The following is a 24,725-nucleotide window of genomic DNA, read 5'->3' on the forward strand; positions in this document are numbered from 1 at the left end:
TCCCAACCACGGTCACCTGACCGCAGCAGGAAAGGTGAGCACTCTATTTTCACAAAACTGGCTTTTGCATTGAATGAAATATCTTGAACTTTCCCAGCTAGATGGTAAACTTATAGAAAATAAATTGTCAATTTCGCTCACAAAATGCCAGGAAAAATACACAGTTAAATGAAAATATGTGGATGAATACAGGACGATTTTACCAGACCAGGAGAGCTGTTTTTTTTTCCTACACCGCAACACCAACCCACTCTCTGCCTTTTGTATCAGAAGTCTATCGCATTTCACAGCTTCAAATCTTCACTTCAGCTCAGACCATGCTAACATCGACTTGGAATTTCCAAAAGGGATTAAACTTCCCAATCACAAGTTAGTCACATTGAAAAATCACATGGAAAAGCATAATGCATTTAAAACAAATAAAATTTAAAGAGGCATCCAGAGACAAATGCTTGCATTAAATCAAGTGGCTTGGAACATTGAAAGGGCAAGCATCCATACACATAAAAAAATGCTTTCGTGAGGTTGCTGGAATCTTGTGTCCTGAAAACAAAAACCTGAAAGTCCCAATGACACCAAAAACATGGAATCATCTGTTTGCTCAAAGCACGTCAGAATTGTTGCTCGATAATGATTTTTTATTCTCGCGGCATGAAAATTATGTGGACTGTGTGAGGTTGAAGAAGAAGCTGGACGTGACATATTTTGCAAACAACTTCAGCTGCAGGATCAAGTGTATTTACTATTTGTACAGGTGAGAAATTAACTGTTTTCTACTGCGTTTTTGCTTAAATGGTGGCTCATTGTATTGCTGGATTTTGCTCGAACACTTTGGAGGATGGATTCACTCTTCACATGTTTCCAAAAGACACGATTTGTTGTGAAAAATGAATTGCACAGGTGCAAAGGACAAGAGCTCTGGGGGTTCCAAATGGTAGATGTGTATAGAGGTATGGAAAAAAAATAAACGGGTGGGGGAACTAATTTGTCTCGCAGTTTATAAAACATGTTACGTGTGAATTTAGAATAAATCTCCTTGGTCAAACCAGCAAAATATAACAAAGCGCTTGTATTGCATTTAAGACAATTTAATCACACACAATACAATACAATACAACACAAAATAATAACAAAATTGAAGTACAAAGACAGTTTAGTACCGTGTAACATCAGCCAACTAGCCAAACGTATAGTCACCAGAGTTGAACAAATGTTCCAAATAGGCGAATGTTATTTCCAGCGAATGTTCCAGAAATGTGATTGAAGACGGAAAGCAGTGTGGCATCCGTGTCTTTGTGTACTTGTCCGAAAGTAGCAGTATTAATAAAAAGCTCTGTCGATACATCCTCATCCTTATAGAAACATTCTAGAAAACCATGTCCGATGACGTAATAGAGCCCTTCTCTCAAAACATAACAAAAGATCCGTGTGTCATTCCATGAGTAACTGTCATGTCAAAGCTACCAGTACCCTTAACATAACAATGGTGAGTCTGAATCCCAATCAGAAAGATACTATCTGTGCTTTTCCTCAAGTTGTGTTATCCTCTCCGGCCCAAGAAATTCATATGGCAGTTTTTATCGACTCTAGTTCTGATGCTGTCTTACGAATCACTCCTTGTTAGGCGAATCTGTTTTAGAACCTTTGAGATCAAATGTTATCGCAATGTCTATGCTGCAGACGATTTTTTTTTGGGGGGGGGGGGGGAATTACTCATTGCACCCAACCACTCACACTAATACTTCCTGATTCCTACTCGGACTGTATTAGTTTTCACGTTTTTGACGCAATGAATTATGGCTTGATTTTGGGAAACCCTTAGTTGAGATTACATAAACCCCATATTGACTGGTCCTCTGGGCTTATGGAGGCAACTATGCTCAGAACTGTACATATTATCAATAGATGTGTCGCTAAGGAGATTCCGTAAACCCCATCAGTGAATCCTGACTTGTTTCGAGTGCCCACCTGTTATCATGATATTAAAGATATTAAAATTCTTCTCCTCAGCTGTGGCAGGCCCCCATGCTTGCTCCTGTACCGGCGGCATCCACCACGTGGCTCCTGCACTGGCAATGCTCGGTCTGCAACAGCCACATCTTACTCCTACTCCGATGGTGCGAGACCAACAGCCACCACCTATCCCTGTTGCCCGGCTTTTGCTTTTCCTTTGGTTTTGTCTTCACGGACATCCGACCGTATTGGCCCGGTAAGACTCTGGTGCTCTGTGTCCTTGCCATTCTCCTGAAGTGCAAAATCGAGCACCTCACTTTGGGTGGTCTAAACAGACTGACCCTGGTGGGTATCTCTGGGTGGGTGTATCTCTCTTATTGGACTGCCTACCCATATATGGATCGCTGGTTGAAATGAAACTTCTTCAACTGCCCCTTGTTGTTGGAGTCTTGAAATTTGCATCCTATCCTGTGCTCTGCCCTTGAGAGTGAGTATATTGGTAGAAGCGTGCTGAGGATGGAGCTACCAGGCCAAAGAGAGCGAGGAAGTCCAAAGAGAAGCTTGATGGATGTTGTGAGGGGAGGCATGTTAGAGAGAGAGATGCACGATAGGCTTTGATGGGAAAAGATGACACGCTGTGGAGACTAATAACAGGACGAGCCGAAAGGAAAAGAACAAGAAGATGGTGAAAAAAATTAAACAAATTAAATCCACAAAGTTTTCATATGCGTGTGTTTGATTTGTCACTTATTTATTGAAAAACATAAGCTTGTTCCCTTAGCATCATGACTTATCTTTTGTTGCCAGGACATGTCACACACTCAGGATGTTCCGCATGTCATTTTCACTTTCAGCTCACACAAATGGGTGCGCACACACACACAAACACTGATGAATGTTTGGAAGCTGGGCATTCCTGTGACAGGACTTGGTGGGGGGGACTTGTACTCATCTTAACACATAAGTACACAATCATTGTCTGGCTTTCCTTCTTTTTCTAAAACACAATTTGTTTAGATGTGTCACACTGTGTGATTTGTGTTCGGTTTTATTTATCTATTTGGGTCATAACACAAAAAGTAGATGAATATTTGTAGAGATTAAAAATGTTTTATGCTGTCAAAAACATTCAACTATACAATAAGAACTGTACAATGCCTTAATGCATGTATCAATTTGTATTCATTTTTATCCCTGCAGCTCCCTTTTTCCAGTAGAATCTTCTGCTTTTGGGTTTAGAATGGTATATAGTATTATATACTATATATATATAGTATATATATTAATAATAGACTATTAGAAGTAATGCAGTAGCTCCAAGGTTTTCCAATATTCAAGACACTTTTCCAGCTTGACACCAAAGATTAAATAATGGAAGTGTAGTGCTGTGGTTATTTTCATCTGGCGGCACGGTGAGGCAACTGGAGCTGGAACTGGAGCAGCATTGGGCTCACAGTTCTGAGGACCAGGTATCGAATCCCGGCCCTTCCAAGTTAACAATAGGTATGATTGTGAGTGCATCTGTTGTCTGTGACTATGTGGTCTGCGATTGGCTGGGAGACAGTCAGGGTGCAACCCGCCTCCTGCCCCATGACCGCTGGGACAGCCTCCGGCACTCTCACGACCTTTGTGAGGATAAGCGGCTCAGAAAATACTCATTTTCATGTACTGTCAACAAAAAATAGCCTGATACTACATTTTTACATCATGCATTTGCTGACAATTGTATTTTGCTTGTTCAACACACATACACACACAAATTAAACTTGTCAAATGCACTTTCTGAGGAAATGCTTGAAATCCATGTTCGTGCGGATGGGTGTGCGTGTACAATATGTGTGTAGTCTGCATTTACCCTCTCAGTGGTCATGTTTTGCAATGAGAGAAGAATGACTACTTCTGAAAAACACTGCTGGAATCTTACTGACACTAAGTGTTGTGCCATAGTTCAGCTACTTTTTTTTCCTCCTGTTATACAACTTGGTAGTTCATGTTTGGTAGAGAAATTAGAGTTCCCCCGGTGACACAATCCCCTCTTACTTTATTTTCATATTAACAATATGTCAATATCAGATGAGTGCAAACACTTGTAAAAATACTGTATTCTCTTTCAATTCACATAAAACATCTCAATACGATACATTTTCAACAAAAAAGAAGAAAAAAATAAATTATATAGTTCTGGGGGAAAAAAAACTACAATGTACAATAGTGAGAAATAGCTACATACAACAATTGCATCAAGTATGATCCATGTTTAGAAACATAAAGCAAGGATATGAGCTATAATGTAGCCAGTCAAATAATTTTAATACCATAAGTTGTATAGCATCTTTTCACTCCGGTAATATTTCCAAACAAGTACCAACATTTTCCCCATTTGGGACAATACAAAAACAATGCTCAGTAACAGTTGAAAGAAGAGAAATTCAGGCATTCAACAAAGAAAATCCAGTTTTCCTCCAGTCACACATTAATTTTGCTACGGTGTAACACAAAAAGTTTGTTTATAAAAATATATTGGCACATTTGTAACCTATTGATCGCCAACAACGGCAGGAAGAAGTGAGAGGAACCCCAAGACTTAATGGTCATATTGTTCCGTTTATGTCAGAGTATTTAAAAAAGGCAAGCAGCTAGAGACCAATATTTTTTGGGTGGCTGGAAAGCGGTTTCAGGGGAGGTAAGACAATTTACCTTCACCATTAACAACTGAACTGTAGCCCTCCCTTAAACAGGCCCAGCAACGGCACTGGTATGGAAAGTACTGTTGCATAGAGCAGCAAGTACACCCACTTTTTTAATTGAATGACCTTCAAACATTATTAGGAGAATATTCGAATTACACGATTTTTACTCAATTTACATCAATACAGAATACCGTGCTTTTTTAAAGTAGCCCGTTAGACTAGGGGTGCAAGCGTCTCAAAGGCAATGATATTTCTGCTAAAGAAGGTAATTTCGAATTTAAAGTGTCCATTATTTTCCAAATGTATTTGTATGGCGTCGACAAGTCTCATAATAAACTCCATCTTCCTGCAATCACAACCATCCTCAGACTTCAACAAGCCATGACTTATTGGTGTTTACGCACACATTAGGTGCTCAGTTGTTATTATGGGGCAGTGATGTCATAGAAACAATCAAATTTATTTTAAAAAAACATACACAAATGGGAGAATAGCGCCTTTAATGTCCAACTATCCTGAAATATTGTCAAAAGGTTTGTACACCAAGCTTTTGAAGAAGACAGGTCAAGAAAGCACTGGTATATGCATACACACATGCATACTATATAGAACCAGTTTTGTCTGCCGCCCAAGTTGTTTTCAGGTTCCATCATTGCATGTATGTGATAGCCAGCGGCTTCCAAGTACTGCATGCTCCATTGGATTTGAGGACAGTTAACTGTTAGTGTGTAGCATGCTATACCATTAAATAGATTTTTTACTTGAGGAAGACATACAGGTTTTTGTGACTCCTCAGAAACGGCAGTTTTATTTGACAAATGAAAGCATATTTTAGGTAGTAAAAATAGTAGACTATTAGACCATTTTAACAATAAAAACATTACTCAATAAGTAAATGGATTTTTTTTCTCTCCTTTTTGCTGCAATTCCGTTTGGAACGAGTTACACTCACGAGATGTAGAAAATAGGCTTTCTAGGTCATTCTTCAACTTCACAGAGATACAGATTTGTGTAGTTAACTATGCACATTCTAATCGCGAAATCAACCATCAGATCGAACAAAGGTCCAGCAGGCTTTAGCATGCAAAGGTGATTATGCTGTGGTAGGATACAAACTCTTTTATTGCTACACTTCGACAAGGAACAATCTGAAAGTCAAGCATTGCAGGCAAACAAATAGCAACATGACTGAAATGCAGCAGTGGCTTCATGCACTTATCTGGGCAGCTTGGTCCAAAAAAAAATAAGTCGACCTCACTTGCCGTCAGAGGTTTACGATGATGAGGCCTTAAGCGTACACTGACGCAACAATGATTAAAGGCCATGCCTTGTTGTATTTTGGCAAGTTAATAGCATAATTATACATTTGGCTCCATCTACTTTTAAATAAATATGTCATTGTCAACAATGCACCAGTAATAAATTCATCTGCTGTGTAATATCAATAACATCGTAAAAGCCCAAATAAAGTAGCGATGAACTCATTCTGCTCATTCTGAGAAGTCAAGGCAATAGCACGGATTTGTTTGGATTCTGTAAAAAAAGGGGTCGTCTAATGTAGTTAAAGGAATGTTCCGTTTCTTGGAAAGAGTTTTGCGTGCTACACTATTGACTGTGGATGTTGTTTGGCTGACTTTGTTTATTATAGTTGCGGATACAGCCAGGAGTTTGCTCTGAAATCCTGGACACATCCTTGGCTTTTGACTACAGAGCAAAGAGACCATAGCATCCTGTATCCTGCTCATGACGCCCTTAGCGTCAAACAACAAACAGTGTTCGAGTGTGGTGGGAGACTCTGATTGAGGCCACATATGATCCGTTGTGGATGCACTTGAGTGCCAAATCCAGAATACCCACTGGATAGCTATCAATAAGTCAGATAACATCCTTCCCTGCTTCTTTGTGCTTTGTTGTTGCTGCCATCTTTTTTTCTTTTTTTTTTTTTTCAACCATTTTTTAAACTACTACTTCGGAGAGAGTGGACATCAAACTAGTTCTGTTGGGACAGATGGCAGGTACCTAGTGGTGCTGGTGGAAAGCATTGGTTTAGCAAAGGATGGGATTGGGGTCCTCACTGTAGGATAGGTGGTCACTGTAGGGGCTGGGCTTAACCTGGTGCAAACACTTGCTTGGTCAAAGGCGCTTAAGCGCTGCTCCGAATTGCGGGGCTGCTGAAGGGAGTGAGATAGACTACAGCTTAGCCTCGGCTCTTCCAGGAAGTAAGTGAGCATCTGGCCTTTGCCCTTTACACTGACTTGTCCCCGACAAACAAATTTATACTGGTTTGCAATCACACGATAGACATCTTCTGTCACCTGAAAAAAAAAATACAGGATAATGCAGATTTTTCTTAAAGTGGTCTTTCAAAGCTTTCACATAGTGTATCTGATAGAGGTGATTAAAGAGGTTATGCAAGAAATCTGAAAGATGGAGTAAAATTACTTTTACTTTCCTTTCAAAATTGTAATTCACATCAAAAGTTATCTCAGGGTACTTTAATTTGGAAGCTTGTCTTAGAACCATAATCTTCATAAAAAAGAAAAAAACAAGTCAGCATCACAAGGAAAACCTGAGGAAAAAAAGTCAATGAAGAAACATCAACAAGATCAGAGATTTTTTGATGGAATGGGTCACTCACAAAAATGAAATATTTTCAGAAGTGCCAGACATTTTTTTATAACACCATCTATTTGACCATCAATGATGGAAAACATAAGAGTTTGCCTTTCAGTCAATGTCCAAAGTTCAAATGACAGCTGCTTGTGTTTTGTTATCCACGAAATTCGTGGATAACATGCAATTTTATTTTTTTTTAATTTACAACCAGTCTAGAGTGTTGAGTACATGCCCATTATCCCCTAAATCAGCTGAAATAGGCTCCAGATCACCTGGAACCCCGATGAGGAGAAGCAGGATTAAAAGAAAAAAATGGATGGATAATATGATGAAATGTCATTTCTGTCTTTGAGGTCAACAGATTTAAGTCTTACGCTGACAAATTTGACAGTCACCACTCTTAGATGACACTCAATGTCACGTATTAATAATATATGCATCCATCCATCCATCCATCCATTTTATTCTCCACTTATCCTCACGAGGGTCGCGGAGAACGCTGGAGGACACCCCAGCTGTTAACAGGCAGGAGCCGTGGTACACCCTGAACTGGTTGCCAGCCAATCGGAGTGCACATCGAGACAAACAGTCGCACTCACAATCATATCTAGGGGCAATTAGAGTGTCCAATTAATGTTGCATGTTTTTGGAATGTGGGAGGAAACCGGAGTGCCCGGAAGAAACCCATGCAGGCACGGGGAGAACATGTAAACTCCACACAGGCGGGTCCAGGATTGAACCCAGGACCTCAGAACTATGAGGCCAACGCTTTACCAGCTGAACCACTGTCCCGTGCCATAACACCTTGGCGTCAAAATCGTTATATACAGACTTTCAAAATGTTAGAATAACACACTTTGTACTTACTTTACTATAAATATGTTTTTGCATGCAAAAAATGAGCTCAAACTAGATTGCTCATGCATACATGCTCATGCGTGTGTCATGGGCATGTCCTTCCTCGACCCAGTGCGCACCTTCTCCGGTGAGCAGATGCGCACACCTGCTTCTTGTTGCACTGATTACAGACTAGATATCTTGCCATGCATGCGGTCTGGTCCTTCATCAGATCGTTGTACTTTCATGTCCCGTTCCCGCAACTCCATGTCCTTGTCCTTGATGCTCTGTGTACCGAACCCTGCCTTGTTGATGACCTTGCCTCTCCGCCTCGTGATTCTGACACTGCTTCCTGTTTGGACTGCCTGGCTGCGTAGCGTCATTGGACTGAATAAATACGCTCCCCAAACTGTACCTGGTCTTGTGAGTCATGCATATAGGGTTCAGCTTCGTGTTCTGGTCATGACAGAGGGGAAGCTGATCTACCAACTGGTTGCACCTAGGATTGTGCCTGCCAAACTTTAAAAGTTGATGTGCCCCTCTCGCCACAACATAGTTTACTTTACTTTGCTATTACACAGATTTTTTTTGGCGAATGTGTGCGTGTAATTTTTCACAATGGAGCAGGCTATTTTTTTTTCTTTTTTACGGCGTATGAATGCGCTTTATGTTCTGTATCAGGATTTGCTCAGGGAACCCCTCTCCCCACATTGAGTTCTGTGTCCCTATTGGCTAAGGGACTGTAGAGAAGACTGCCCTAAGTACCAGGACTACTACCGCGGGGACTGTCGCTGGGCCCCACGCTGTCTCAGTTGAGCCGCAATGGGTTGTGCCCACGTTGTGACGTGGTGGCATTCCCGGTACTTAAGATGAGCGATCCCACGGCGACCCTTAAAGCCCGGTGCCAGAGACCGCACCTGCTGTTAGCTGAAGTTCTTTGGCCATGGTTGTCAAGTGTTAATGCATCCTTCTCCTCTTTCTCAATACTTGTGTCCACTACTTCCTCTTCAGTGCAAAATATGCACTGTAAATGAAAGAAATCAATAATGAATGAAAAAAAAAGAAAAAAAAAAGTATTTTTACTCCACAGATTTCACTTAAGCGGGTTTTCTGAGGCCCGTAACCCCCGTGTTAAACAAGGGAACACTGTATTTCGCTGCCGTTGGGGAGAAACCTTACAAATCAGCCATCCATCCATTTTCTTTGCCGCTTATCCTCACGAGGATCGCGGGAGTGCTGTCAATGGGCAAGATGCACGGTACACCCTGAATTGGTTGCCAGCCAATCTCAGGGGACAAGGAGACAGACAACAGTCGCACTCACAATCACACCTAGGTGTCACGGACGAGACTCGGGGGTGGACCCAAATGCACGACTCAGGTGAGAGGTCAGCAGTGCGGAATAAGCCTTTATTCGTTCCAATGTCGGTTACCAGGGAGCCAGTCCAAACAAGCAGCAAGATCAGTAACGGCAGGCTTACGGGGTAGCTCGGGAGACAGGCGTTGGTCGGTACACGGGAGGTAGACGTCAGGAGTACGGTAGTGCGGGAACGAGGCAACGATCTAGCAGAGTCTCTGTCGTCCCCCGGGTCCTATATGTACTGGGTCTAATCGGAGGTCATGAGGCGCAGGGGTGACCCTTCCGATTAGACGGCCACGCCCAACCCTGGCTGGAATCCAGGATCATGACAGTACCCCCCCCCCCAACGGCCGGCTCTGGATGGCCCAGGCACATCAGGGTGAGCCGCGTGAAAGTCCCTGATGAGGGAGCGGTCCACGACGAAGCGGGAGGGGATCCAAGAGCGCTCCTCCGGGCCATATCCCTCCCAGTCCACCAGGTACTGGACCCCCCTCCCTCTGCGGCGGGAAGACAGCAACTGGCGCACGGTGTACACCAACCCACCGTCGACCATGCGGGGGGGCGGGGGGGACTTGAGCGGAGGAGCCAGCGACGACGTGCGATTCGGGCGAAGTCTGCTGACGTGGAACGTAGGGTGCACCCTCATCGACCTGGGCAGTTTCAACGAGACGGCGACCGGGTTAATAACCTTGGAAACAGGGAACGGGCCAACGAACCTGGGAGCAAGTTTGCGGGATTCCGTCCGCAGCGGGAGATCTTTGGTGGAGAGCCACACTCGCTGTCACACTCTGAGCTCTGGTGCGGCCCTCCTCTTGCGGTCTGCTGCGGCCTTGTAGGCGCTGCTCATGCGCAGCAGTGTCCTCCGAGCTGCTTCCCAGGTCCGTTTGCAGCGTCGCACCACGGCCAGGGCCGACGGAACTGTGGATTCTGTGACCAGTGGAGGAAACAGGGACGGAGGATACCCATGCACGACATGGAGTGGAGCCATACCTGTTGAAGCGGAGGGTAGGGAATTGTGGGCATACTCCACCCACTTGATGTGCTGGCTCCACGTGCTCTGGTCCCTGGATACCAGACATCGAAGACCGGTCTCTAATTCCTGGTTAATCCTCTCAGTTTGGCCATTAGACTCTGGGTGATGACCCGATGTCCGACTTGCTGAAGCGCCGATGAGGTTGCAGAACTCCTTCCAGAAACGGGCGCTGAATTGCGGACCCCTGTCCGAAACGATGTCCTGGGGTAGACTGTGGTAAAGGACGACCTCGTCTAATACCAACTGGGCTGTCTGCTTGGCCGACGGGATCTTCGGGAGCGGCACGAAGTGGACCATCTTGGAGAAACGGTCCACTATGGACAGCACCACTGTGTTCCCTTGTGAAGGCGGCAGGCCGGTAACGAAGTCCATCGCGATGTGTGACCACGGACGAAAGGGGATGGACAGGGGTTGCAACTCACCAACGGGCCCGTAGGCGGGAAGTTTTATTGGCAGCACACACCGGGCAGGCGTTGACGAACTCCCTTACATCCTTCCTGAGGTTAGGCCACCTGAACCTTTGTTCGACCACTGACCGTGTCTTCGCCATACCCGGGTGGCAGACCGTCTTGTTGGTATGGGCCCAGTTGATGACGTCTCCCCGCAGAGATGGGATGACGAAAAGAAGGCCCGACGGACAATCCGCGGGTGGCGGTGTCTCTTCCAGGGCCTCCTTCACCCGCGACTCGATGGACCAGGTGAACCCGGACACAAAGCACCCCGCTGGCAGGATAGTAGCGGCGTCTGAATCAGTGCGCCCTCCCTCGTGGATCCGCGAGAGTGCATCCGGCTTGCCGTTTTTGGAGCCTGGGCGGTAAAACACCTTAAAGTGGAAGCGGGTGAAAAATAGAGCCCACCTGGCCTGTCGGGCGTTCAACCTCTTCGCGGACTTCAAGTATTCAAGGTTCTTATGGTCCGTGAAGACAACGAACGGTACTTGCGAGCCCTCCAGCCAGTGCCGCCACTCCTCCAACGCGCTCTTGACCGCCAGCAGTTCCTTATCTCCCACGTCGTAGTTCCTCTTTGCCGGGGTCAACTTTCTAGACAGGAACGCGCACGGGTGAATCCTTCCATCCCTGGGACTCCTCTGCGACAAGACTGCTCCGATTCCTGAATTCGATGCATCCACCTCCACCACAAACTGGTTATCGGGATCCGGAATAATGAGAACGGGCGCAGTCGTGAAACTTGCCTTGAGCCTGCCGAAGGCCTCCTGGCAGGTCCCGGACCAGTCGAAGGTGGTATTTGGCGAAGTGAGCGAATGCAGAGGAGCGGCCACGGAACTGAAGTTCCTTATGAATTTCCTATAGAAATTGGCAAATCCCAAGAACCTCTGCACGTCCCTCCTGTTGGTGGGGGTAGGCCACCGCAGCACCGCGTCGACCTTCCCGGGGTCCATCCGTATCTCTCCCTCAGCCAGGACGAAGCCCAGGAAGGACACGGATGCCTGATGGAACGCACACTTATCCATATTCACGTATAATTGGTGCTGCTGCAGACGCCGGAGCACCTCTCGGACTTGTTGAATGTGAGAGGCTAGGTCTGCTGAAAAGATGAGAATGTCATCCAGGTAAACAAAGACAGATCTGTTCAGGAACTCCCGGAGCACGTCGTTAATGAAGTTCTGAAAGACGGCCGGAGCGTTTGTCAGTCCAAAGGGCATCACAAGATACTCATAGTGCCCTGTGGGGGTGTTGAACGCCGTCTTCCACTCATCCCCTTCCCGAATCCGCACCAGATGGTAAGCGCTGCGCAAGTCGAGCTTGGTGAAGATCCGGGCTCCCTGGAGGAGTTCGAATGCTGTAGAGATAAGCGACAAAGGGTACCTGTTCTTGACTGTGATGTCGTTCAGTCCTCGGTAGTCGATGCAGGGTCGCAGCGTGGAGTCCTTCTTCTTGACAAAAAAAAAACCCCGCACCGGCTGTTGAAGATGAGGGGCGAATGAGTCCGGCTGCCAGCGAGTCCTCGATGTAGTCCCTCATGGCTTGATGCTCTGGTCCTGTTAAAGAGAACAGTTTCCCTCTGGTAGGAAAGGTGCCTGGCAGGAGTTCAATCGCGCAGTCGTATGACCGATGTGGCGGTAGAGACTTTGCCTTAGATTCAGAGAAGACCTCCCGTAGGTCATGATAGCAGGAGGGCACTGCGGTCATGTCCAGGGCGGTACCAGGTTCTGTTAGCCGAACCGGCGCGACTTGAATACCCCTGTCTCTCCGGACAGCGAAACAACGACTGAGACAGTCCTCATACCAAGTCTTGATCTGACCCGTGGTCCAATCTATGTGCGGATTATGTTCTTTGAGCCACGGACTGCCCAAGATGATGTCGCTACTACGTGCGTCGAAGACATGAAAGCTAATTCGCTCCAAGTGAGCGTCCGGAAAGCTCATACGTAGCGTCTGAAGAATCTATGAAAGCCGTCACAGAGCATGATCGGGAGTCCGTTCCCAAGGTGAGGTGAAGAAGGGACCTCCCTGACCCCGTCGCGGTGTACCGCACCCTCACCGGAGTAGCGATCCTGATGTCAGAATGCCCTGGTCGAGTCGGGCAACGGGCGATCAAGTGTCCCAAACGCCCGCAGTAAAAACAGCGTCCCTCTCGTCGCCGACGTAAGCGCTCCTCCGCTGAGCGGCCAAGCCCCTCCACTTGCATGGCTTCCGGTGAAGCTGACAACACGGGTGGCCGGGAAGCGGAAACAACCGGACTGCAACTCTCCCTCTCCTCCTCCCTCAGGCCCTCCATCTGTCTCTGCACGGTGAGGCGCTGGTCCACCTTGAGGGCCAATGCGATGAGGGAGTTGAGTGAAGGCGGAAGATCCATGGCCACGAGGTGACCACGGATCTGTGGGGACAGTCCCTCGTAAAACGCGTCATGGAGGGCTTCCTCATTCCAGCGGCTCTCGGCAGCCCGAATCCGGAACTCAATGGCGTAGTCGGACACGCGGCAACGCCCCTGGCCGCATACTGGAACACCTGGGTGAGCGCGCAGACGAAGCCCGTATTTCGCTGCCATTGGGGAGAAACCTTACAAATCAGCCATCCATCCATTTTCTTTGCCGCTTATCCTCACGAGGATCGCGGGAGTGCTGTCAATGGGCAAGATGCACGGTACACCCTGAATTGGTTGCCAGCCAATCTCAGGGGACAAGGAGACAGACAACAGTCGCACTCACAATCACACCTAGGTGTCACGGACGAGACTCGGGGGTGGACCCAAATGCACGACTCAGGTGAGAGGTCAGCAGTGCGGAATAAGCCTTTATTCGTTCCAATGTCGGTTACCAGGGAGTCAGTCCAAACAAGCAGCAAGATCAGTAACGGCAGGCTTACGGGGTAGGTCGGGAGACAGGCGTTGGTCGGTACACGGGAGGTAGACGTCAGGAGTACGGTAGTGCAGGAACGAGGCATGAGAGGCAACGATCTAGCAGAGTCTCTGTCGTCCCCCGGGTCCTATATGTACTGGGTCTAATCGGAGGTCATGAGGCGCAGGGGTGACCCTTCCGATTAGACGGCCACGCCCAGCCCTGGCTGGAATCCAGGATCATGACACTAGGCGCAATTTTATAGGAATAATTGTGAATATAATTATCATACATCTGCTTCCTGGAAAGAAATTTTGCTCTGCTTTAGATAACGTGGCAGCCACCTAGCAGGAGATAGCAAGAACAAAAACATCTAATTATCAGAACTGTTAGAACTGTTGCCTGTCAAAGAAATGATGACCACACATGTAGTCAGCAATCTTCCACACACATGCACACACACATGAACAAACAAGTACACTTTGTTTCCAACTATTTTGCATGCCGTCTCCTTTTTGTAACATCCATGTAAATAAGGGGCGTCTTAAAACTAAATAAATAGAGGTGCTGAGGAGAGGATAATCAGAGAGTGCAGTAGTGAATTGTACGAGACAGTTCCTCTCCTCTCTCCTCACGAGACTTGAACTGGTGTCTTTGCTTCCTTTTTGTTTGAACCTGACAAATTTAAAGTGGCCAATTAATGTTGCATGTTTTTGGGATGTGAGAGGAAACCTGAGTGCCTGTTGAAAACCCATACAGGCACGAGGAAAACATGCAAACTCCACACAGGTGCGTCCGGGATCGAACCCGGGTGCTCAGAACTGTGAGGCTGATGCTTTACCAGCTAATCCATCGTGCCGCCCCTTACAAATTATTGACCAAAAAAGGGTCTCTTTGATGATGCAATGTAATTGCTCAAAAAACATGCCATGTTTCCTGAAACTAGATGGTTTTTGAAATGCGAGGTTTCTCCCAGACTCCAGCGGTGTTCATATACACTGTAGATTAATTTAGAAAATGCAATGTGATTTATCAAAGCTCGCACGAATTATGATGGTTGAGCTTGTGTTTAAAAACTTTATTTGCATTCTGCATTTATTTGCCGCCTTATGTTGAGCACAAGCTAGTGAAAACTGTTGACCACTCCCAAGTCCGCAAAAATGGAGAGGCTTGCATCAGGAAGGGCATCCGTCTTAAAACTGTGCTAAACAAGTATGAGTACTCATCGAAAGAATTCTGTACTGGATCAGTCGTGGCCCAGGCTAACAACGTCCGCCCACCCACACCGGTGGGAATTCAGTTACTGGAGGTCAAAGACGAAGGAGAGGTCCAAATCTCACAGCCTAGAGTTTGGAAAAAGGATGGAAATAGCGGTAGTGAACACTTTTTTTCTCAGAAGAGGCAGGAACATAGGGTGACCTACAGGAGCACTGGGAGAATCATGCAGGTGGATTACATTTTGTGTAGACAATGTAATCTGAAAGTTACAGACTATAAGGGAGTAGTAGGTCAGAGTGTATCTAGAGAACATAGGATTGTGGTGTGGGACGAGGATTAAGAAGACAAAGCCAGAGAAGCAAACCATATGGTGGAAACAGACAGGAAGAATGTTGTGCAGCTTTTCGGGAAGAGGGGAGACAGGAGGATCTTCCAGAAGACTGAACCAATAAAGCCAAGGTAATCAGAGACATGCAGGAGTGTACTTGATATATTTTCTGGCAAGAAAGAAAAGGAGACTTGGTGTGGAATCTCACATTACAGGAAATCATACAAGGAAAGAGATTAGCTCAGAAGAAGTGGGACAATGAGCGGACTGAGGAGGGGTGAAAGGAATACATTTAGATAGAATTAATAGATAGAATTAGAGTGGTGGAAGGGGAACACAGGGAGAAGAACTAGTGTGTGTGGATGACTTTAAATACTTGGGGTCAACAGTCCAGAGCAATGATGAGTGTTGTCAGGAAGTTAGGAAATGGGTCCAAGCAGCTTGCAATGGGTGGTACAAAGTGTCAGGTGTGTTATGTAACAGATGAGTCTCTGCTATCCATCTATTTTCAACATCGCTTATCCTGTTCTGGGCCGTAGTCCGCTGGAGCCCATCCCAGCCAACATTGGGGCGAAAGGCGGACGACACCCAGAAGTGGTCGCCAGTCAGTCGGAGGGCACAAGCCATTGCTAGAATGAGGGGAATGTTAGGGCTTATCCTCACAAAAATCGTGGGAGTCTATCCCAGCTATCGTCAAGCAGTAGGCAAGGTACTGTACACCCTGAACTGGTTGCTAGCCAGTCACATGGCACACAGAAACAGACAATAGTCGCACTCACAATAACACCTAGGGGCAATGTTAATGTCTCCAATTAATGCACGTTTGTATGATGTGAGAGGAAACTGGAGTGCTCTGAGAAAACCCACAGGCAGGGAAAGAAAATGCAAATTCCACACTGGTGGCACCGGGATTTGTACACCGGTCCTCAGAACTGTGAGGCCAATGCTCTAACAAGTTGCTCCCCCGTGGCGCCAAAAGCCATACAGTGAAGGGTAATTTATTAAAAAATGTCTCAGCGAAGTCACTGAAATCTTGTGTCCTAAAACAAAAATCTTAAACCAATGTTATCAGCCCTTCAACTGTCCCATGACATGTCAACTGTCATCATGACATAGACACTCAATATCATTACTGTTTCACAGTTGCATTCATACCTCAAATGATGTGGGCGTTTTAGTGTTGCATTAGATGAGAGCTGTGACAAGACAAGACTTGGTTTAACTGGTAATTTGTCTGTGTGAAGAGCAAACCTATTTTATTTTTTTATATAAATTACTGTCTTGTCGTCTTTGTACTACGTTAAAGTCGATTTTTCTTGTTATCATGTTGGTGTGTGAAATTTACGATAAATCTGTCTTAGCAAAGGTATGTGTGAGAGGAGGAAATGATGCTCATGTGTATGATATGGCTCTTTGGCTCTTTCATATGTATGATGTGGCTCTTTGCCGTAACCCAGTAAAAATGTGGCTCTTGATCTTTGACTTCTTGGCCACCCCTACAGTCTTGTGGACAATACTCAGTTTACCAAAATTATAAAATGTATTGCATTTTCCAAAATAGTCTAAATATGTATAATGATGGTGTAGAACAAAGAAAGAAATGATGTAGAGATTGCGTGCAACACATACCTGTATTTTCCCTTGTACTCCAGTACTGTCCATTCGGCTTGCTACATTCACTGTGTTTCCCCATATGTCATATTGAGGCCTTCTGGCCCCTATGACTCCTGCTACCACTGGGCCCACATTGATTCCTGAGTATAAATGAAAAACCACCAATATGTAATGAATTTCCCTCTCTAAGCTAACGTTTACAGAAACCAAATCAGAATTAAAACGCATTTACAAATCAGAGTGTTCATGTGTTCAACCACAAAATGATGAAGAAGAAGTAGTTGTATTTCAGATTTTACTTATTGCCATTCATTTTTGGGGGCGGAATTTGAAATCTTGGTCAAAAATTTAATTTAGAAAAACATTAAAGTCAATGAAACAATTATTCCATTCATCCACCCATCCATCCATCCATCCATCCATCCATCCATCCATCCATCCATCCATCCATCCATTTTCTTAGTCGCTTATCCTCACAAGGGTTGCGGGATTGCCAGCCAATCATAGACCACATGGAGACAGACCACAGTCGCACTCACAATCACACCGTAGGCCAATTTGGAGTCTCCAATTAATGTATGTTTTTGGAATGTGGGAGGAAACCGGAGTGCCCGGAGAAAAATGCAGGCACAGGGAGAACATGCAATCTGCAAAACAGTCAGGGCTGGAATTTGAACCCTGGTCCTCAGAACTGTGAGGCTAAAGCTATAACTAGTTGCTATACCAGGCCGCCACTCTTTTCATTTCAACCTTGGTTAAAAAACAGAAAAGCAAGTCTATTAAATTAGATTAATCAGATCGCAAAAGTCAAGTAAAAGTCAGACCTCTATTTTGCAGACAAACTCATAACTTTAGATTGAATTGCATAGTTTATGCCTGACGATAGTTTGTGAATATATGATGATATATATGTATATATTGTTATATTAAGATTATGTAATATGTATTTATCTTATTCTTCTTCTTTTCCTTTCGGCTTGTCCCGTTAGGGGTCGCCACAGCGTGTCATCTTTTTCCATCTTAGCCTATCTCCTGCATCTTCCTCTCCAACCCCAACTGCTCTCATGTCTTCTCTCACCACATCCATAAACCTTCTCTTTGGTCTTCCTCTCGCTCTTTTGCCTGGCAGCTCCTCCTCAGCACACTTCTACCAATATACTCACTCTCTTGCCTCTGAACATGTCCAAACCATTGAAGTCTGCTCTCTCGAATCTTGTCTCCAAAACATCCAACTTTGGCTGTCCCTCTAATGAGCTCATTTCTAATCCTATCCAACCAGCTCACTCCGAGCGAGAACCTCAACATCTTCATTTCTGCTACCTCCAGTTCTGCTTCCTGTTGTTTCTTCAGTGCCACCGTCTCTAATCCGTACATCGTGGCCGGGCTCACCACTGTTTTGTAAACTTTGCCCTTCATCCTAGCAGAGACTGTTCTGTCACATAACACACCAGACACCTTCCGCCAGCTGTTCCAACCTGCTTGGACCCGTTTCTTCACTTCCTTACCACATTCACCATTGCTCTGGATTGTTGACCCTAAATATTTGAAGTCCTCCACCCTCGCTATCTCTTCTCCGCGTAGCCTCACTCTTCCCCCTCCACCTTTCTCATTCAGGCACATATATTCTGTTTTACCTCGGCTAATCTTCATCCCTCTCCTTTCCAGTCCATGTCTCCATCTTTGTAATTGTTCCTCTGCATGCTCCCTGCTTTCACTGCATATCACAATATCATCTGTGAACATCATGGTGCAAGGGGATTCCAGTCTAACCTCATCTGTCAGCCTATCGATTACCACTGCAAACAGGAAGGGGCTCAGAGCTGATCCCTGATGCAGTCCCACCTCCACCTTAAATTTTTCTGTCACACCTAAGGCACACCTCACCATTGTTCTGCTGCCATCATACATGTTCTGTACTATTTTAATATACTTCTCTGCCACACCAGACTTGCAGTACCACAGTTCCTCCCTTGGTACTCTGTCATAGGCTTTCTCTAGATCCACAAAGACACAATGTAGCTCCTTCTGCCCTTCTCTGTAGTTTTCCACTAGCATCCTCAAGGCAAATAATGCATCTGTGGTACTCTTTCTAAGCATTAAACCATACTGTTGCACCCAGATACTTACTTCTGTCCTGAGTCTTGCCTCCACTACTCTTTCCCATAACTTCATTGTGTGGCTCATCAACTTTATTCCTCTATAATTCCCACAGCTCTGAACATCACCTTTGTTCTTAAAAATGGGAACTAGAAAACTTTTCCTCCATTCTTCAGTCATCTTTTCGCCCGCTAGTATTCTGTTTAATAAGTTGGTCAAAAACTCCACAGCCACAGACACACACCCTTGCTCTTCTTATTTCTGATTTCTTCCTGATAAACTTCTTTTTCTTGTAGAAAAATTAGAAACATACTGGATACTTTTAAACCTAGTGGACTGTACTTTTCTTTTTAGTGGATAGTCAGTTGTTGCATTGTTCCAATATTTTCTTATACCCTCTCATCATTACGTGAGTGTTGCCTACTAATTAGCACAAGCCAGGTGTTAGCAACAAGACCACCCCTCAAGATGCCTCCCTTTTCCACTGAGGACTATCACGGACTACTGAAGAAGATGTCAATCCTGGAAATAAAAACCCGTCCTCTTGAAGTGTATGTGGATGTTTATTGTCAGGCGTGGATGAAACCAATCTACCGATGTCTCAAAATGGTGAGCAGAAGTGTGCTAACAGACAGCCACTTAGTTCAATAATGTGGACAGTGTGTGGACTGTGGAAACCATCACGGATCCTACAGCAATTATGTGGAATTTACTGGGAGCAAAACCGAAGATATGAAACATCTAAAAGGGAGGACACAACACCAACAGATGATCGAGGATTCTGGATGGCCTGCATTGCGAGCTGCCTTGTCCATGGACTCGCCCAGGGACAGTAGCTATCGTGAAGAGCAAAAAAAATAGAACATGAGTCAATGCAAAACACTGACATCAGACTTAGAAATAGATTTGAGCCACTTTTACAATAACCTGGCCAAGAATACTCATTCCCCAAAACTACTGAACGATGTGAAATTAAATCACAATTTTAAAAAAAATTGTGACCCCAAATGTTAATAGTTGGTGATTACGCCATCAAGAATGTGAAACACTTTTGCAGTGAGAAGCACAACCAAACTACTGTGTCTTACTAATGACACCATGACTGATATCTGTAAGAAAAAATCCTGGAGATCACTAATCAGCACCCAATTGTGAAATCTGTCATCATACACACAGAGTCCCTGGGTCTTCTCAAGCAGCAATCAGAGGTACTGAAGCAAAATTTAATTGATTTCCTAACAAAAGTGCAATGTTCAGATGCTGAGGTTTATGTAAGCAGACCTCTCCCACTTGTACAATTTGGAGATGAACATTCCTCGAAGCTTTGTAAAATAAATAAGCGGTGAAGCAAAGTGAGGACAGCATTATCCGTGAGTTACATTGAAAATTTCTTTTTTTTTTTTGTGAGCGCAGACATCTTTACAAGATAGATGGTTTGTCTAAAATGGACAAAGTAAGATGTTGGCTGACAATATCTTTTTTGTGCACGTCATGCACCATCCTGAAAAGAAAACTGTGCACGGGTGAAGGACGGAAGTATGTAGTTGTTCCCAAACTGTTGGAGGAACAAGAGATAAGGTGACACAAGGTGCAGACGGACTCATATGGGTCATCCAAATAATCGGAGGAGCAAATGACAAATGAGATGAGCCAGCACTTGGATTCGCTTACACCTCCTCTGCCCCATTGGAGCCAAACCCAAATGGAAATTCACTCTCTACCAACCTAAATGCATTAGTAGGTCTGACGAATAGAATGAAGACAATTGTTAATGTTGGAGTCCAGCCTGCACCATGCCAAGATCTTCCTCTGATCCCTCTTCGCCTGAAACCACCGTCCACTAAGATGTGAAAGGCCCCTACTCCACCCATGAAGAATCTTTTCTGTAAATCTGACTGCTATCTGATGGGTCTTTTCCAGAATAACTCAAGACGCCTATGGAGATCAGGCATTTTTTCCTCCCTGTAATTACAAGAGACCGCAAGTAAGTCAAAGAGATATGACATAAAAAAAAACGTAGAACTACCAATTTAGCGAGGATAAAATGTAAATCCATTAAACCATTATCTTCAGTTATCTCTGCAAGACTAGGTTTTTTTAATATTAGGTCACTGGGTAATAAATCAATGTTGATTAATGACATCGTTACAACCTATGATCTGGATTTTTTGTTATTGAATGAAACTAAATGGGATTTTAAATGAGGCAACACCAGCAAATTTTAATTTTATGAACAAGTGTCAAATAGGGGAAAATGGAGTTGTATTGCTGTTATTTTTAAGTCATGATTTCAGTTTAAAGGAATTATACTTAGTGAGTTTAGTTCTTTTGAATATCTCTTTTTTTAAGTTAAAGGTTACCCAATGGTTATTGTTTTAATAAATGTCTGTACACAAAAAAAGATTTATGGAAGATTTTTCACAACTTCTGTCTTTTTTGTACTTACTACAACCATTTTGTTGTAATTGGAGGCTTTAACATTCATGTTGACAATAACATAGAAAAAACATCCAAAGACTCTGCCGTACTAGACATCTCTCAACATACTATGAGTCCAACTTACACACAAGGTCACATCATAGACCTGCTCATCTCTCAGGATGTTGAAATTCTATCAATAAGGATATGGCTATTTCTAACCATTTTTGTGTATTTTTCGAATTACAGATTCTTCCAAAAGTTCTGACAAGCTCTACATCTATTAAGAAAAGGTAGACAAATGAAAGTACTGCCACTAAGTTTATTGAGAATGTAGCTGTGCCTTTAACCTGCTGTACAAGCTTAACACAATGTGTGGTTTTGACATACTCTTATCTCTTACCTGTTCTAAATGAAGAAGACTTTGCATCTGTGACTCTTATAAGGAATAGTTCCTATGAACAGAATGTCTCTAGTTCTTTGTTCTTGTTAACCTGTTGTTCTTTGTTCTGAATGTGGTACCAGGGCAGCACTGACTGCCAGAGAAAATTTCCTTGTGTGTTTTTATACACTTGGCCCAAAAAGCTGATTCTGATTCTAACTGTGAATGCTGGACAGTTGATGACCTTTTGGACATTTTCACCTCAAAAATCTCAAATGCCTTGAATGCTGTCGCTCCTGTTGAAACAAAGACCATCTTGAGGTGACCTATAACACCGTGGAGGAACACAATTATGGTTAACACCTCTTAATAAAAGTGTATAAAAGCCAAGCGTTTGTGGAGAAATACTAAACTCCCAAATGACTCTCTACAGACAGCCTCTTTGTAATTTTAACCAGAAATTAATCAGGGCTGGAGAGCAACACTTTTCTGAAATCATCAGTAAGAACCTCAGCAATACTGGGAGTCTGTTTGCTGTGGTTGCCAAGCTCACAACGGCCCTGAATCGCAGTAAGCTGAGTTTGCCTGTTATTTTGGTGAAAGAATATAATCCATCAGTTCAAATGTCAGCACAAATCAACAAAATGACAAAATGATAGTATGTACATCTGAAGCCACCCAGCGAAAACACTATTACCATGTCAGAATTTGATACAGTTGACCAAAAAACTGTTGAGAATACTGTTCAGCAGTTCAAACCATCAACGAGTTTTCTTGACTCAATATCATGTCTAATTCAGAACTATTGTGAAGTCAGGGCTAGCTGATTTGTAGCAAATCAATTATTCACTTCTGCCTGGTGAGTTTCCTCAACCTCTTAAAGTAGCCGCAGTTAAGCCTCTTCTAGAAAACACAGCACTAAACGATTACATGTTAACGAGCTATAGACCCATCTCGAATCTCCCTTTCATATCCAAGATTGTTGAGAAAGTTACTTTTAATCAATTTAGCAATTTCCTGAATTAAAATGGACTTTTTGACAAATTTAGAGAAGGTTTCAGATTCACATTACAGAAGCTGCTCTTATAAAAATGCTAAATGATATACGTAAGGTTGAATACTGAGTCAGGAAAGGTCTTGTTGGATGTCAGTGCAGCATTTAGTACAGTAGATGATAATATACTGCTAAACAGGTTTGAAACGTAGGTAGGACTAAATGGAACAGCCCTTATATGGTTCAGCTCCAACTTGGAGGAAAGTAGCTACCTTGTAACCATTGGAAGTGCTGAATCTCAACAAATGGCATTGACTTATGGGTTCCCACAAGGGTAAGTTATTGGACCCCTCCTGTTCAGCCTGTATATGCTACCCTTGGATCAAATTGTTCAGAACTTTAATTTTGACTATGGTGTTCTGATGGATTCTGACCTGACATTCAACAGTGCTATCAAATCAATCACAAAACATTGCCTTTTACCATCGGAAGAACAGAATGTATGTGTATGTGTCAAGCAGACCAGGAAAAGCTCATCCATGCTTCGATCTCAAATAGTCTTGACTATTGTAATCATGATCTTTTGATTGGATTCCACAAAGGGAGCATTAAACACCTGGCGGTCATTCAGCATGCTGTATCACAGGTTCTGACCAGAACAAAGAGGTCAGAGCATGTAACTTCAATTCTAAAGTCAGTTTCCAGTTAGCTCTAGAATATATTTTAAAGTTCTGCTACTGGTCTATAAATCACTAAATGGTTTAGGTCCTGAATACATGAAAGAAATGCTGATGGACTACAAACTCAGTAGCATTCTCAGATTGACACACTGAGGTCAAACAATGAAGCGTAGAGTCCAAAGTAAACATGGTGAAGCAGCATTTAGCGATTATGCTGCCCACACATGGTATAAAATTCCAACAGAGGTGTCGTCAGACCCAATTGTGAATGTTTTTAAATCCAGGTTGAAAACTTATTTTTCTCATGCTTTTTAAAGTATTTCCACTTTTTAATTATATTTCTTGCACTGTATGCTCTTTAAATTGTACTTTTGTTTTCATTTTTTAAAATGTATTTTATTATTTCTTCCCCATTTTAAATGTTTTATTTCTTTGTATTCAAATGCTTTTAATTATGTAAAGCGCATTGGACATGTTGCAAAAAAAGCTGGGACAGGTGCAACAAAAGACTGGAAAAGTTAAGAAATACAAAAAAACCCAAACATCTATTTGGAACATTCCACAGGAGAATGGGTTAACGGAAAAAGGTGGGTAAAGTAAGGGTATGATTGGGTTTAGAACAGGCATGTCAAACTCAGTTGAGCTGTGGGGCCAGATCCAGACTTTCTGTTCTCAGGTGGGCCGGATCAGTAAAAGAACGTCAACTCCAAATATTTAGCGTTGTTCTTTTAGTACTATGCTTCATCATTCAGTCTACATTTGTAGCCTACCATACATATTATAATCACGTATGACAAGGGATCATTTCTAAGCACAACATATTTATTCACAAACAATGGAAGAAAATGATTTTCATGTTTGGCGGTGAATATGTTTACAACTGGTTTATTTTAACAGTTGAGTGAATGCAGTTTTACACCTGAACCAACTCACCACACTAAATAAACTCAAGTGGGAGCTATGAAAAAAATATTTTCACCTTAATTGTCATACTGCTTTGAAATAAATAAAGAAATACAAAATAAAATAAATAAAATAAAGTTATAGCAGTGCATGGGCAATAAGATTAGACTACATCAAACAAACTACTAGGCTGGGCCTACTGAAGCTGAGAATATACTGAACAATAATAATTATCCTTAATATGAAACCAGATTAATTTTATTTTTAATGATCTGTATTCATGAGTGCAAACAAATTTCGTGTCA

The 24,725-nt window shown here is 43.6% G+C and overlaps 1 protein-coding gene across 1 annotated transcript in view; it reads right to left on the bottom strand.

The window, feature by feature from the left end:
* Positions 1–3,273: 3,273 nt before the first annotated feature.
* The window catches only part of LOC133503554 (adenylate cyclase type 1-like), a 126,465-nt gene continuing 105,013 nt past the window's right edge, over positions 3,274–24,725 (bottom strand). Inside the window, exons 20-21 of the mRNA XM_061825265.1 lie at positions 16,962–17,086; positions 3,274–6,958 (exon numbers count right to left, since the gene is read on the bottom strand). Of these exons, the coding sequence (XP_061681249.1) occupies positions 6,629–6,958; positions 16,962–17,086 (455 nt within the window). The 3' untranslated portion in view covers positions 3,274–6,628. The remainder of the gene's footprint in view (positions 6,959–16,961; positions 17,087–24,725) is intronic.

This window comes from Syngnathoides biaculeatus, chromosome 7, assembly GCF_019802595.1.
Source record: "Syngnathoides biaculeatus isolate LvHL_M chromosome 7, ASM1980259v1, whole genome shotgun sequence".
In the NCBI taxonomy this organism is placed as follows: Eukaryota; Metazoa; Chordata; class Actinopteri; order Syngnathiformes; family Syngnathidae; genus Syngnathoides; species Syngnathoides biaculeatus.